Source organism: Schistocerca nitens, chromosome 4 (assembly GCF_023898315.1).
Source record: "Schistocerca nitens isolate TAMUIC-IGC-003100 chromosome 4, iqSchNite1.1, whole genome shotgun sequence".
Taxonomy (NCBI): Eukaryota; Metazoa; Arthropoda; class Insecta; order Orthoptera; family Acrididae; genus Schistocerca; species Schistocerca nitens.
Genome location: NC_064617.1, coordinates 799,869,732 through 799,886,619, shown reverse-complemented (window position 1 = coordinate 799,886,619; position 16,888 = coordinate 799,869,732). Strand labels below are relative to the sequence as shown.

General features: G+C 36.9%; 1 protein-coding gene across 2 annotated transcripts in view; it reads left to right on the top strand.

Moving 5' to 3' along the window:
- Nucleotides 1–2,920: 2,920 nt before the first annotated feature.
- Nucleotides 2,921–16,888, top strand: part of LOC126253203 (transcription elongation factor, mitochondrial) — a 110,313-nt gene continuing 96,345 nt past the window's right edge. The window contains exons 1-3 of one of the 2 annotated variants that reach the window (XM_049954375.1): nt 2,921–3,055; nt 10,640–10,770; nt 11,777–12,009. In XM_049954375.1, the coding sequence (XP_049810332.1) occupies nt 10,755–10,770; nt 11,777–12,009 (249 nt within the window). In that variant the 5' untranslated portion in view covers nt 2,921–3,055; nt 10,640–10,754. The remainder of the gene's footprint in view (nt 3,056–10,639; nt 10,771–11,776; nt 12,010–16,888) is intronic. The other variant, XM_049954374.1, reaches the window with a different exon arrangement.

Below are 16,888 nucleotides of genomic sequence, written 5' to 3'. Positions count from 1 at the left end.
ATTCCCCAGCGGTAATATGTCCATTTTTTCTCAAAACTCAGTCATGACTTAGAAAAGGTAACTTGTCCAAAAATGAAGATTCTCATATATGGGCATTTAAACATCAACACAATGAAATCAGATGATCTTAGTAGTACCTACTTGAACATTCTCGGCAGCTATGTCATAACATCACTCATTAACTGTCCAACTAAAGTGACCAAAAAATCTTCCTCAATAATAGACCATGTAGCAACAGACATAGAAAGAAAGCACTGCCACTGACTTGTTCAAAATCTAGGCCTATAACATCATCTCTGTCAGATATTCAAAGCAAAGTCTGCTAAATTGAATGCATGCAAGAGGGTCTTCTCAGAATCAAACCTATGTCATTTCTTATCTCAGTTACAACATGAAGGGTGGGAGGAAGTGTATGCAGAAACAAATGTAAACAAAATGTTAAATAAGTTCATGACAATATTTAAACTAAAATTTGAGGAATCGTTCCCCAAAACACTGCATTCAATTGGAGCAACAAACAAAAATAAATGGGTAACCAGAGGTATCAAAAAATTCTCTGAAACCCTAAGGTATCTCACATCCATCAAAAATAGTCAGACAGACCCAGGTTTTTTAGAGTTCCAAGAAAATTACAGGAGACATTATAGAAAAGTATTGCTAGCTGCAAAAAAACTTACAAATGGCAAAACATTACTGAAGGCAGATAACAAAATTAGAGCATCTGGAACATAATTAAACAGGAGACAGCAAACGATGGACAAATTATATCTGGAACCACAGATTAAAAGCAAAGATGTAAAAACCGGCAACCCAAAGGAACTAGCAAACTTTGTGAATGAATACTTTGGTGGGATTGCTAAGAAATTGCAAGAGAAATTTCCAGACACATATGTTCTATGCCAACAGGACCAGCCACCACACTCTTTCCAACAACAGAGAAAGAGGTGGCACAGGTGATACACTATTAAAGAATAAAATATCCACAGGGCTAGATGAGATCCCAGTCAGTGTGCTAAGGACATGTAGACACAGCATAAAAACCCCATTAACAATAATAATTAATGAATCTTTCAGATCTGGCTGCTTTCCTGAATACCTTAAACAAGCCAAAGTAATATCAGTACTATAAAATGGTGCAAGAAATGTAGAAAACTACAGACCAATTTCCTTGTTATCTTGTATTTCCAAAATAATAGAAACCATAATGAAAAATAGACTAATGAACTACCTAGAAAAATTTAACCTTCTCTGCAGTGAACAATTTGGTTTTAGGCCCACAAAAAGTACACAGACAGCTATAGCACAGTTTACCAAAGTCGTACTAGAAGCACTAGACCAAGGCAAGAATGTAACAGGCATTTTGTTGGATTTATCAAAGGCTTTTGGCACAGTTGACCACAGAATTTTATTACACAAATGAGAACTATTAGGAATAAAGGGTACAGCAAAGCAATGGTTTAAATCATACTTGGAAAACGGGGTGCAAAGAGTTGAAATCTCACATATTTGCAAAAGACTAGTAGTAAAACACTTACCTGATCCAATATATATTAATATAGGTGTCCCCCAGGGAAGTGTACTGGGCTCAATCCTCTTCCTTATATGTATAAATGATTTCCCACAGGGTGTCAGGCATGGGGAAAAAAATACTATTTGCTGATGACAGCACTGTAGTGATTACAGACACAAGCTCAAGATTGTTAATAGAAAAACTAATGAAGCCCTCAGAGACATCTACAACTGGTCACTAAAGAATAAAGTAACTCTAAATTTCAAAAAGACAAACTGTGTAAACTTATGACTAAATAAAAAACCCATTGACGATACACTGAAAGTAAACAATGAGGTACTTGATGGTGTAACAGACAGGAAATTCTTGGGTATGAATGTAAACTGTCAGCTGAAATGGACAGGGCATGTGAGAATTTTAGCAAAGAGGATATCTTCAGCATGTTACACCCTTCGAATCCTTAGAGTGCAATATTTCATCCCTCAAAGTAGCCTACTTTGGGTATAAGCATTCAGTCCTCAGTTATGGGATAATATTTTGGGGGGTAAGTGCTGGAAACATACAAACTAGTTTCAAGATACAGAAAAGAGCTGTTCGAATAGTAAAAAATAGCAGTAACAGGGCACACTGTAAAGAGTTGTTCAAAAAATTTGAAATTCTGACAGTTCTGTATGAATATATTTATCAAAACATAATGTATATAGGAAAAAACATTAATCTGTATAACACGAACAGCACAATTCACGACCATGGAACCAAATTCAGACACTGTTTATATCTGAACAGAAGAAACAAGTCAAAAACACAAAATAATGTATTATATCATGGTATAAAATTATACAACAGATTACCACTAGAAATAAAAGATGTAAATGGTCCCCACACCTTTTGTTAAAGGCTAAAAAATATTTTCTAGATAATAGCTATTACACTGCAGATGAATATTTAAAATAACTATAGACTAATGTGCGTGAACACTGTACTGCGTAACAAAATTTAACTAGACATGATTAGAAAAGTAGAACTAAGTACAGGAGCTGTATATACTGTAAAGAGACATGTTTATTTTATAAGAAGTATTGTACAAACATTTGGCGATATCCATGCAATGTATGTTGTTCTACGGAAGAATGAATGAATGAATCAAACAATCAAGTATTCATGTGTTTCTTTCGGGCCAACGAGATAAATGACGAGAAGCGGTGTATGGCATCGCTCAGCTCGGATTAATTAAGTAAAATGTTTAATTTGTAATTTATCATGTAATTTATCGTCATTTTTCATCTATGTAAACATTTCTGCAACTATTTTTGAAACGGGGGATATTTTGAGGTAAAATCGGGTAATTTGACGATTTTGATAAGCATTGGCGACACTGCTGGTCATAGATTTGACAGTGTTTTGTCTCGGTAGTGTTGTATTGTTTTGTGCGAAAGTAATACAAGATTTGACGATCGTCTGTACAAATGCATTGAATGCGTTACGAAAGAAAAGGGAATGAGCTCGAAAGTTTTGTTGCGACGCTTGGCACTCAAGCAACTCACCGTAAGGAATTCGTTATATGCAATAAAATAGATGTTACAATGACTACCTTATGTAGAAACGAAACCTTGTACGATCTTCCCTTTTACTGTAACCTTTCCGGTTAAGCGCTCTACAAACTTCGTAAATACTTATGTTCCTTATTGTCCTCCAAAACAAATAATTTCGTGTTTAATCCGGTACCATAAGACCAGACCTTATCACAGAATGTGGTGCTAGATAATAATAAAGGTATGGGCCTAATGTTCCACCTGTGTACACACAATAAATTCATCGCAGTGTCGCTGCTAGTTTGTACCCAGTGAGCAACATGTAAAACCGTGTACGCTGACAACTGGCTTCCATTCCCCTGACGCACTCATGCTCTACAATTCTCATCTGTGTTTCTTTAGCTTTACCTTGTCTTGACAAATGAAAAGGAGCCCGCACGCCTTCGCAGTGAATAGGTTGTCTAACGGTGGTAGGGGAGGATTAAATGGTCGCTGATGTCTGATAATGTTTAGAAACATTTGATCTATTCAAATAATCGTGAACTACGTAATAAAAATTGTTTACGTGGTACGCTGTAACAGGTTCCCACACACCATCACCAGTTCTCAACCTATTTTTTCCACTAAAGTGATAATATAGAAATTACCACCTGCACTGCTACCCGTAGCAAATGTGAGTGCGATCCTTTTGTTCGACACTTGTTGCTCAACTCTGTGAATAACCTCAGCCTTTAAAGTTGTTGCAAATGCGCTTGCAAACGGCAGCCTTTTCTTCTATATTATAGAAATTACATAGTGTCTCCACTAGTCAGCTTTCTAACCCCTGACAAGGTGGTGAATGTCGCTAAAGGCCGAGGGTTGCCGTCTAAATTGTCATTACTTAGTAACTGAAAAAATCTCCACAAGTTTAGCATAACAAATTACTTCAAACTTGAGCCATGTCTTACCTGCAACTCATTAGTTAAATTCTCTGTCCATTTTTAAAATAACTGCTGTTCGGTAATTCAGTATTGTGTAGAAAAATAGAATGCAGCATAAGGTGACATATATGGTATCATTGCTGGTTTCAGCTTATCAGGTTATTTGATTAGGTTACATAGTAACTTATCAATTCAGTAAGCCCAGGGAGACACTATATTTATGTAATATTATTTGTGTCACCTGATGCAGAAATATGTTATTAAGAAAGTTGTTAGAAAGAAGAACCAGTTGCCCTAGACTACAATCATTGGTCTTAAGGATAAAGGACCATCACACTAATGTTCAGCAATGTAGCTCATATGTTCCAGGGACCTATTCACTTGATTCAAATATGCCCCAGACAGTCTTAAATTCATCATCTGTTATTTTTGTGTTATAATGTACAGGGCTTATGAAATAAAACAGATGCTTTCCAATCATTTTTACTGGTTTGGCTCAACATGTAATAATCACTGAACACCAGGAATCAGCAAATAACATTTATTATTTCAAATTAGAATGCTATAACATAGCACCATTTTAGTGTAGAGCACATGATAAAGGTGATGGCATTGCCATTTGCTGAGAAAAAGCAAGCTTACAACCACCACAGAAAAAATGCTGTGGTGAACAAGTTTTGTGTTGACAGAGATTTCAAAATTGCAATTCTCAGATCATATTTCACACTGTTTATTTCGTTTTTGCAGGTGTATATAGATCCCCCTCCAGAAATTTTGATACTTCCCTGAAATCTCTTGGAGTCTTGAGTAAATTGTCAAGTTGTAAAAGTGTAAAACTCATCTCTCTTCATACTTGGAGAACTGAACTTCAACATTTTACATGACAGTCATGAAAGAAAACATTTGACAAGTTGTATCTTATTTTATAGGGCCAGGACATATTAGAATTGTAACAATAGTAATTCAGTAGATCATGTAATAGCAAATTAAGATTACATCGTGTCAGCGGACATGTTAAATGGCTACCTGTCAGAACAGACACTAATGCTAAAGTGTAATAACAGATTCAAACAAAGAAAAATGTTTGAGCACAAGAGAATTCTATCTGTAAACAACATTACTACTTCATGGCATAATTTGTCATAAATCTGAGAAGCGGTAATTACTACCATTGTGGTCAACAACAAATGGAACATTTTCTTAGAAGTTCTTACTGGGCACAGAAATAGTACACCCTCTTGAAACAAAGGGAGTATTCACAAAAATCCCCTTCTAAATCAAAAGATGATTATATGTTAAAATGAAAGATCTGAAAGGAAAAAAATAGAAGACGTAGCCTGTACAGACTAACTCCCAAGTTATGAGTAGATAAAGAATTTTACAAGCAGATAAATATTTGTACAAGAAGTACAAATATCAGTTCCACAAAGAAATCAGGAGGTTAAAAGCAGGGACAATTAACTGACAGACAAGAAGCTCAGATAATGTTTTAAGTGTTGCTGGCCTTTTGAAACCAAAATTGTAAACAATGCAACAGAAACTAAAGGTAATAACATAGAATTAATTGTGAATAATGATATTTCTGATTCCCTTCAAGTTAGCAATGTATTTAGTAATTATTTTATAAATACTGTTGAAAGTCATACCTGCGTGAAACCAGATGCATAGCATATGAGTCCACTAACAAACAGAACTGAGTTGCAGTATGAGCTGATGACATTCTGCACCTTATTGACAACATCAGGAAAAAAAGCATGGTTAGATGATATTTCTCCATCCCATATGTATATCTGTGTGTCCCCGTACCGTAAGTAAACATGAGCTAGTGAAACCATTAATTCATCTAATAAAGTGTGTTCTTGAATACAGTTTATTCCCTCATAAGTTGAAACTGGTTGCAGTCAAAACCTTACACAAAAATGGGAAATAAAGCATGTTCATAGCTATACACCTGTAGTCATAATCTCAGCATTCAGCGAACTGATTGAGAATATAATTTTAAAAGATATCTTGGAACATTATAACAAAGATGATGTAGTAGGTAAATTACAGCATGGTTACAGAAGAGGTCAAAATACCAAGTCATCTGTAGTACAATTGTTCATTATGCACTTGAGAAAATAAATTAAAATTCCTAAGCAACAGGAATATTTCTGGACCTCTCAAAAGCTCTCGACATAATAAATATTGTGATGAGTGGTGTCACTGAAAAGCTCGTGCAACTGCTGTCAGGAAACATATTCAAAAGGCAGACAACAGAACACAGAAACTATTATGCGAGACGTACTGGAGAAGAGAGAGTTAAAAATAAGAAAAATACGGTTGTGGTGTTCCCCAGGGCTCAATCTTGGGTTCATTCCTATCCTTATGTTATGTAAATGAATTCCCAAGTTTGTAGGTAAAAAGCATCTGATCACTGTACATGCCAGTGACACATCTGCTATATGTTGTGTGGACAGTGAGCCCAGCCGTACAGAAGAGATTCAAAACTTAGATTGAAAAGGCAAGAGCTCACCTGGAAGAGAGAACTTAAAAGTTAACATAGAAAAAAATATTCACTTTCAACCAAGTGGATGGGGAAAAATATTATAGATGATAAGATTGTCAAAAACTTATTCAGAATGTAAATTTTTAGTTAGTACATAGATTACCGACTTTCATGGAAGCAGTAAGTTGGCCATAGCTGCCAAAAAATAACATCCAATGTATATATTAAAGATTAATAACACACCATAATTCTGAAACTCTAAGGACCATACATTTTGGACTAGAACATCTTTTCTTCCCTTTGTGGAGGACAGCATCAAAGAAGTCAAAAGAATGAAGAGAAGTAGATGAGTTTTCATGCAGCAGTTTAGTCTTGTTGGAGGTCTCTGATATTTCTTGAAAGTAAAATCAATCCATGGCATGCCTCTAACTTATTCAGTAGTATTTTGCTTCCAACAGTTCTTATTTGTGACAAATCTGTACTCCATCTTTTGAAGGTTTTGTGGTAATTGTTCCTGCAATATGACAATGAGAATAATTTACAGTATTTGCTGTTTGAGTGATTGCTATCCTAAATTCGTGCTTTACGGTGATCTGATTTTCTCTCTGTTATGCACATATGAGTTCAGGAGATTAAGGATTGTATGCATTTATGTTTCCAAGAATTTTACACAGATAATTCAGTGAAGCCCAGGAATACTGATGCCAAATGCTTGGTGACAACTGCACATGCATTAGATATGATGGATGATAATGATATTGCTGGTGTCTGCTGTGTGTTGGGAAAACGTATATAAGCATACACAAACTGTTATGAAAAATAGCTGAACCTACTGATACCAGTTGTCACCTTCATCCTGGAACATAATGATGATGTGGCATGTGATGTCATACATGTGCACACAAAAAGAGAAAAGAAGACCTATTTTATTTCTTTTGTGTCAGTATTAGTTTTCAGAATGTAAGATAGACTGATCTGAAGCTTAGCCTGAGATCTAGGTTTGGTTGAAAAGCGACGGGTTGTCAGTTGGCAAAGAAATATCAAATGCTTCAGTTAATCTAATATCATTTCCATTACATTCAACTTTTGATTTATTTTATAGTTCCTTTTCCAGTTTGACATAATGGTGCAGTTGAAACTGCCCACGGTAAAAGTGTCCTTAGGGTGACTGGCTTTTCTGTTGCATGCTGCAGTTGAGAACTGTGCAGTGAACGATGGGAAGTAAACATATGAATCGTGAATTGGATGATTAGACAATATGGTGGAACTATTGAGAAAATAGTGTTTGAAAAATTTCATTATGATGTCAGGTGCATGAAATTATGTGGCAGCTTATTGGTATATATCATGCAGAATGCTGTCATACGAAACAGAATAGTTCGTAAAATTTGAACTGTGCTCTCAGCTTCGTGCCTAACAAACACCAAGGAATCTGGATGTTCTGAAAATACCCCACAAAGTTTCTAAAATGATCATCAGGCTACTCTACAGATGAGCCTTTTACCACAACCAGTTTTTTTAAAAGTCTCCAACTCACAATGTAACTACCTATAATCATGGAATACAAAACAGCATCCCAAGAATCCTTCTGTATTCCAAGAAACATGCAAGACAAAAAGTAAACACAAAAACCAGTAACCAAACTTACAGTCCAAGATCAAGAATCGTCAATCTCATGCTCACCATGTTAAAAAAAGTTGGGGGGGGGGGGGGGTGCATTGCAATCAACTTGTATCTTCTGCCAAAACAAGTCATTAGTCATTTGATTCAGTGATTCACTTTGGCTACCTTATACTATCACCTAATTGGCTACAGAAACAATAATAAACTGCCAACAGCAGCATGCAATGGAAGAGCCATGGTACACCATAAGTGCACTTTAGCTTATCCAGTCTTGTGTTCTGAAGAGTTGCCTGTAGTCAAATCCATCTTAAGTTTATGATCTCACAAATGAATACCAAAAGAAGTGCTTTCTACTGCTGTGAGAGATTTCTTTTGCAACTCAGCAAGTGTATTGTACATTTAATTTTCTAGTACAGTAATGCAGAAGAGAAAAATTCCCATCACCGTTGCTATGAAATTGGTACTGAAACACTGCATTTTCTTCAATGCTAAATTTAATACACTGATTAATACCTTTCACTCATCATGTAGAGAAACTATTACTGGAATTTACAGTGTTTTGTATTTCATCATCACTATCTTTGACTACATAAAACATACTATTATGGAAATTTTATTCAGTAACCTCATGTTCCAAAAAAGTTTTTCTTTTCCGGTTGTCTTTGTTCTTCCCCATTCACAATTCACCTTCTCTTCTTCTCAGACGTAGTACTTTTCACTTCAACTTGTGTAAAGTGATGCTCTACATTCTATTAATTGGAATATCATCCCTCTTTGCTCTATCATGTTCATGTAGCCTGTAAGCAGGCAAATAATCTTTCACATGGGAACTGAAAGAAGGAAAGCTAGTGAGGGAAGTATTCCAGTGCCAACCAAATGAAAATATTTTAAAATTCCGGGTTGCGTCTGTTGCACAACCCATCCTCTATCTTTAAAACTCACCATTGGTGTACAACCAGAGTTTGAAGATGAATGAATCTAAAATAACACAGAAGCAAAAGTCACTGAAGAAACAACACTGTTTTAATAGACAATTATGGTTCAAATGGCTCTGAGCACTATGGGACGTAACATCTGAGGTCATCAGAGACAATTATGACCAGTGCATGCACAAGAGCCATTAACAAGGTATTGTATTTCAAAAAGAAACATTTGCTTGAAACAGTATATGTTAATATATACAGTACTTGCAAAATTATATACCCCTAAATAGAAGTTCCTCTGTTGTCTTATGACTTTCCTTTCTTTGTCACCAAAGTGCAGTTTGATAATATTTAGTTAATTTGTTGTTGGAGAAGCTCACAGTTGAAAAGTAAAGTATGTGCTTATAACATTACAGGGACAGAATGGATGACCAGGACTTATCATCAAGAGGTGAAATTTCAGTACTACCTAAAGATGCATTTGAAAGTAATTATTAGTACCTTCCTCTGGGAGGAAAGAGGAATTTTGGGGGGGGGGGGGGGGTAAAGATAGTAAAAGAGAGGCAGGTCACTCAGAAACCAGGATGTGAGGTCGAGGGTAAACAAAACTGAAGGAGGAGGAGCCATAGGAAATAGGAGGTTATCTATTTATAGATTCTCTGTGATTTCACTAATCTAAATAGGATATTTCCTTTGAGAGGGATTGGCTAGTTTCCTTCGTCCCATCCTTCCCCAATCTGAGCTTCTGACCTGTCTCAACAAAACATTGAACCCTAATTTTATTTCCTTTTATAGCCTGCAAAATAAGCTTCAGCTCACATGTTTAGGGCATTACAGTGGAAAAATCTCCAAGGGATTACACTCTGTTCTCAATAAAAGCCGAACACAATTGAGACATGGATCTAAGAGACTGCTAAAACTTTAAATGATGTGCCTATTTGTAGCAAGTAGTGGTCCTTTCGCATACAGATTGCCCAATTCCTGTAGATGGGGAAATCTTCAGTCACTTTGAGTGATTGCTTGTCTTCCCTCATAATACTTTCCTCTTCTGACAGTTATGCTGGATCTTCAGACTCCAGTGTATACACAGTTTATGGTGTGACTAGTACTGTTTTAACTTGTTTGTTTTATGAACTTTAAATGTATGTACTTATTTTTCTTGAGCTCCTATGTTTGAATAACTGAAAGATTGTGTCTGACGAACATGAGAAAATGAGAGATGAAAAGTACAAATGAATAGTGATGTAAGTCAAGAAGGGAGTGGAAAACCAAGAGAGATGTACTTTATATATGTAGTCTGGATTATAAGTAATATTTCACATATATCATGAACATATATTATTTGCTTCTCTTGCAGCTTCTATAACTTGTTTACATATTGCCCTAAATCTTCATTTTCTGTGACAAAGGGATTGGCAATCACAAAATAAATTTTATAATTTTGTTATAGTTTTATGTAGTTTGGTGATCGACATGCATCTGTAAGATTGTAAGTTACAAATTCATTCAGAACACATCAAATTTCATGAGATGAATGGCTTCACTTAAGTGAAATGATCAGAATTGTTTCTCAAGTGCTATAATGGAAAGTGGCTATGTGCAACAGTTATGTGAATCTTCATGTATTTATTTATTTGCCATAGGTAGTCACCCACCGGACATTGTGCACTGTAGCAGAATCACATTATGTAAATGGTACCATGCAGTACAGTTCTGATGAACAGCAAAAAATTCTGGAGAAATTGAACAGTTGCTCTCATGAGGAGCTTGCAAGGTATGTAATGAGTTACTGAACATGAAAGAATAATGTACACACACACACACACACACACACACACACACACACACACACACACACACACACACAGTGCTGCCCAGAGCAGAAGTTACGGAAACTCTGAAATTTGTGTCATCATTTGCTTTCATGTCTAGAATCTGTTTTAATTATATATTTCAACTGCAACTATAAGATGAATAGCAATTAACCAAAAGAATTTTCTGTTTTGAGACATGATGAGAAGCAGAATTTCTAGTGTACTTGTTGCATCTGTCAAAAGATTAACATAAATTATTAATTCTTTGGTTAGAATATAATAGAGGGAAACATTCCACGTGGGAAAAAAATATCTAAAAACACAGATGATGTGACTTACCGAACGAAAGTGCTGGCAGGTCGATAGACACACAAACAAACACAAACATACACACAAAATTCAAGCTTTCACAAACTCTTTGCCTTTACAAATGTCTGCTTGTGTCTGTGTATGTGCGGATGGATATGTGTGTGTGTGCGAGTGTATACCTGCCCTTTTTTCCCCCTAAGGTAAGTCTTTCCGCTCCCGAGATTGGAATGACTCCTTACCCTCTCCCTTAAAACCCACATCCTTTCGTCTTTCCCTCTCCTTCCCTCTTTCCTGATGAGGCAACAGTTTGTTGCGGAAGCTTGAATTTCGTGTGTATGTTTGTGTTTGTTTGTGTGTCTATCGACCTGCCAGCACTTTCGTTCGGTAAGTCACATCATCTGTGTTTTTAGATATATAATTCTTTGGTTATATTAATTACTTCTTGAATTTTTGAATGTGCTTTATGACAATGTCAGCTTAATTCATATTTTTTAGTTTTTATCATATAATATTGGTACACAAATAGTCATAAAGAGAGCATAAGAAAAGTTAATTTATCAATGCTGTTATCAATATTATTATAGTTAATATTTTATTTTTCCTTGTCAGTATTGTGTTCTAGCAAACAAGAGCACTATAATATCTCTTTCTTTAAAGTATTTATTTCTGGCAGGTATAGAATAAGTCCTACAAGACTGGCACGATTGTCAAATCATCGGCAGAAATTTGGCTCCTTTGCCAATCTTGATGATGTTCTTAAAGCAAGTGGTATGACACCTGAAACTCTTGACAGATTTTGCAATAGTGTTCTGTGTCCATCACCTACTGAAAGGTCACATGGAGTTAGAGTACAGCTGATCAAGCCCAACCTCACCAACTCTGCCAGAGATGTATGTGCTTTGTTCCAAGAAAGGTTTGTTTTACTTTTAGAATCAATAGTCATTAAGATACAGAAAGTAAATGCTGACTAGTTCTGCTACTTAATAACATTGACAGTGTACAGAATGGAAAATATTAAAAATTCTACTTACCTAATTTGCAATAGTGTCATGTGATTATTAAGTGTAATAATAATACATTAAAGATAGTTTTAATTGTATGGATTCTGTATCTTCCAGCCATCCATATACTGGGTTCCTATGGTGTCCTTAATTCGTGACAGTCACATTTTAAATTGGATTCTTCTGATTTTCATCCAATTCCTCATTTGAGATCCCGATCTCATGGAAATGTTATCTCCACTAATATATAATGAAATGGATTCTTACAATGCTGCTGAAGGCAGCAATTAGCTCCTAGGTAAAATGTTGCCTGCCTGTTAGTGGTCAAGAAAAACCTAGATTTTGTAGGCCTAGAGAAAGTGAATCTTTTCAGAAGTCAGTGGAACGTCGTGCATGGGAACTCACACTATAATTTGTCTCCAGATATGTGTTTGTACCATGTGGTTGCTTTAGCAGAACCACAAAGTACACTGTTCAAAAGATTTGGGGGAATGTGTGTATCAACATCTGGTACATTAAATATATTTTGAAACAGATGTTACTGTGGTCTTATTGTGTGGCTTGAGATCTTCATTTTCAATGTAGCAACAATTAAAATCATTCACCATCTATTGACTGACAGCCATATGAATCTTGTCATTGTCCATGGTCGCCTCATTGTTAAGTAGTACATTGAACAGATCTTGTTTACCATGTGGTGGCTGCTGTGTATGGTGGTGACCTTGAATCCCTTCCAATGCCAGGACCCATGTGGCAGGTGTCAGCAAAGTTGTCGTACTAAGTCTGGACGTTGAAATAATGGAATGGCCGATGGTGAGTCCTGACCTAAGCCCTATGGAGCATGTGTGGGAATACTTGACAGAAGTGTTTATGGTTGTCCTGCTCCACCACAGATACACCAAGAATTTTCATGGGCTCTCATTGAAGAATGGAATCAGATACCACAGGGTTACCTCTGTAGACTTGTAGGGAGCATGCCACATAGGTGTTGGACAATGATAAATGCTCACAGAAGGCATACACATTATTGAACCTCTCAAAGTCCAATGAAAAGTGCCCAAGATGATGGGATGAATGAATGTTTCTACTTTGATTTTGACACCTGTCAGACATTTCAGTTCTTCTTCTGTAAATGACCACGGATGTAATAATGTTTTGTTGTGTACTGTATTTTTGAAAGATAAAGTATAATTTGGTGACATACCAAGTCCTCAATTATTGCTCAATGGAATATGGCAGATGCCCAAAGTGATGATCCCACAATTATTTTGAGCAGTATATTTTACCATATTTCACAATGATTTGTGTGTTCTGACTCTACACAACAGAATATAGTTTAAATAAGTGCAATCTATATTATTAATAACAATAATAATGACATTAACTACACATATATATGTTATAAAACATTAATCTTCATCAAATGTGCACTCTGAATTCAGGATGCCAGTAAACATTGCACTTTTCCAATTAATCAAATTGTGTTTTCTGATGACTTCAGTGTCAGCAAAACTGCAAACTTTGACTTAGCTACATCTCTTTTCTGCAAGCTACTGTTTAGTGCATGTTGATAGGTACATTATACTTTTATTTGCCACTCCATTTCTTCCTCAATAGAGCATGGTCAGAATTAGCTACATAATATTGTACTACATAATATTGTACTTTTGTTTCAAAGACTCCATATAGGCTCCTTTGACACCTCCATTAACAAACTGAATTCCTTCAGTGTTTACATGTAATGTAACTTGGTGAGATGTACAAGAACATCATGTGTAGAACATTGTGAATTAATTCTGTAAATATCAGCAGTTCCAGTTTACTGTACTGAAGTCACATATCTTGGCACTCTTGTGACAAATGATCAGGGAAGTGAGTATTATAGTCAAATGTTCTATGTTTTTTATTTTATATTCTCTGGCATGTTCGACACCCACAAGAATCATCATTTGCAGATCTATGGGATGAAAACTGAATCTAATTTAATTTAGAAGCTTTTAGTGTAATCTCCTCAAACACATGGAAGGATCATTCAGTATGATTATGCGTATGTCCGCTGAGGTCGCCAAGCACCGTATCCAAAGACACAGCTCCTGGCACTAGGTCATGTGGCAAAACACCTGCACCAAATGTAAGGACTACCCTGGACAACCACGGTCTCATTTGGCAACAAACTGATATTTACAGCAAGCTTTCCAGGGTATCTGTTGACAATGACCCTATACCACAAGGTTTTCTCTTAGGTTGTGGTTGGACTTTGTGGTCACCTACCAGCAACATTTATCTCACACACAGATTTGCCAATCTGCCTAATGCGGGACTGTTTTCACTTACTGCTCAATTGACCATTGTGTTTTTAGTGAACAAACTGATTGCTTATAGGGCACCAAGAGCATTGTGCATTGTTCATATCCAAGTGTTTCTCAAACGTACAATGATGCCCTCTGGTACTGACATGTGAATTACTCAAGAAACATTCACAGTACTCTATTGACTGTGAGGTTCCTACCTCCAGAAGTTTTTTCTTTGTGTATTTACAGGAGAATCAAGAACCATTACTTTCTGTGGGCTAAAGCATAGGTCAGGGCCAGTGCCAGTCAAGATGCTGTTTCTCTACTGCTCACCTGTTGATTTAATGGTAAATATGTTATACTTTTAATATGTGTTGTTGAAAAAAAAAAGACTTAAAACAGTTTTCTATGTTGTTCTCTTCGCATATGCTCTACACTTTCCCAGAATTCTTTCAAAGATATGAAGTTTTCTATTTGTCATCCCCACAACATATTTTCTTTTGTTTACCTCCCCTCATGTTGCTTTACAGTTTCACTCTCAGGTATTTAATTGGTTTACTGTGTAGAGTGCAGACACTGACACTGTACTTGGGAACTACGAGGGCAGTTCAATAAGTAATGCAACACATTTTTTTCTCGGCCAATTTTGGTTGAAAAAACCGGAAATTTCGTGTGGAATATTTTCAAACATTCCTGCTTCGTCTCGTATAGTTTCATTGACTTCCGACAGGTGGCAGCCCTGTACGGAGCTGTTAAAATGGCGTCTGTAACGGATGTGCGTTGCAAACAACGGGCAGTGATCGAGTTTCTTTTGGCGGAAAACCAGGGCATCTCAGATATTCATAGGCGCTCGCAGAATGTCTACGGTGATCTGGCAGTGGACAAAAGCACGGTGAGTCGTTGGGCAAAGCGTGTGTCATCATCGCCGCAAGGTCAAGCAAGACTGTCTGATCTCCCGCGTGCGGGCCGGCCGTGCACAGCTGTGACTCCTGCAACAGCGGAGCGTGCGAACACACTCGTTCGAGATGATCGACGGATCACCATCAAACAACTCAGTGCTCAACTTGACATCTGTTGGTAGTGCTGTCACAATTGTTCACCAGTTGGGATATTCAAAGGTTTGTTCCCGCCGGGTCCCTCGTTGTCTAACCAAACACCATAAAGAGCAAAGGAGAACCATCTGTGCGGAATTGCTTGCTCATCATGTGGCTGAGGGTGACAATTTCTTGTCAAAGATTGTTACAGGCGATGAAACATGGGTTCATCACTTCTAACCTGAAACAAAACGGCAATCAATGGAGTGGCGCCACACCCACTCCCCTACCAAGAAAAAGTTTAAAGCCATACCCTCAGCCGGTAAAGTCATGGTTACAGTCTTCTGGGACGCTGAAGGGGTTATTCTGTTCGATGTCCTTCCCCATGGTCAAATGATCAACTCTGAAGTGTATTGTGCTACTCTTCAGAAATTGAAGAAACGACTTCAGTGTGTTTGTAGGCACAAAAATCAGAACGAACTTCTCCTTCTTCATGACAACGCAAGACCTCACACAAGTCTTCGCACCCGAGAGGAGCTCACAAAACTTCAGTGGACTGTTCTTCCTCATGCACCCTACAGCCCCAATCTCGCACCGTCAGATTTCCATATGTTTGGCCCAATGAAGGACGCAATCCATGGGACGCACTACGTGGATGATGAAGAAGTTATTGATGCAGTACGACGTTGGCTCCGACATCGACCAGTGGAATGGTACCGTGCAGGCATACAGGCCCTCATTTCAAGGTGGCGTAAGGCCGTAGCATTGAATGGTGATTACGTTGAAAAATAGTGTTGTGTAGCTAAAAGATTGGGGAATAACCTGGTGTATTTCAATGCTGAATAAAACAACCCCTGTTTCAGAAAAAAAATGTGTTGCATTACTTCTTGAACTGCCCTCGTACCTGGCTTTTCTACTTGTCCACATTACCTTGCACGCTATCATATTAAATTATCCTTATGCGTATTTAAGGCAAGCTGCCTTCCATGAACAATTTAGTGTACAGCCTTTTTAATTCCCTTACATTTAATCAATGAGGACATTTTCTCTGCACTGCTGTTTATTAGCAAACTATATGAATGCTGATCAGAGTATAGGTCTGGTGTTTTTAGCTGTTATGTTTTCCTGAGCACTTCATGTGTTACCTTGGTTCTTTGAGTGCGTAAGCTGTCAAAGATATGATCGGTCTGTCAGACATTTGTATATCTGTGAAGATATTGTGTTCCGTCACATCTATTGGTCACTATTTTGGTACACTGTGTGACGTCTGTTGAAAATATAACAACATGAAATCTACCTATTAACTTGTGGCCAAAATATTCAGAATTTCACATGTGAAAAGTGAAAGCTGTTTTTTTTTCAAGTGTGTGATGCTTCTAAACCTTTGCTAATTTATGAAGAAAGGCTTCTCTTTTTAGGAACATGGTTGTATTTGAGCCCATA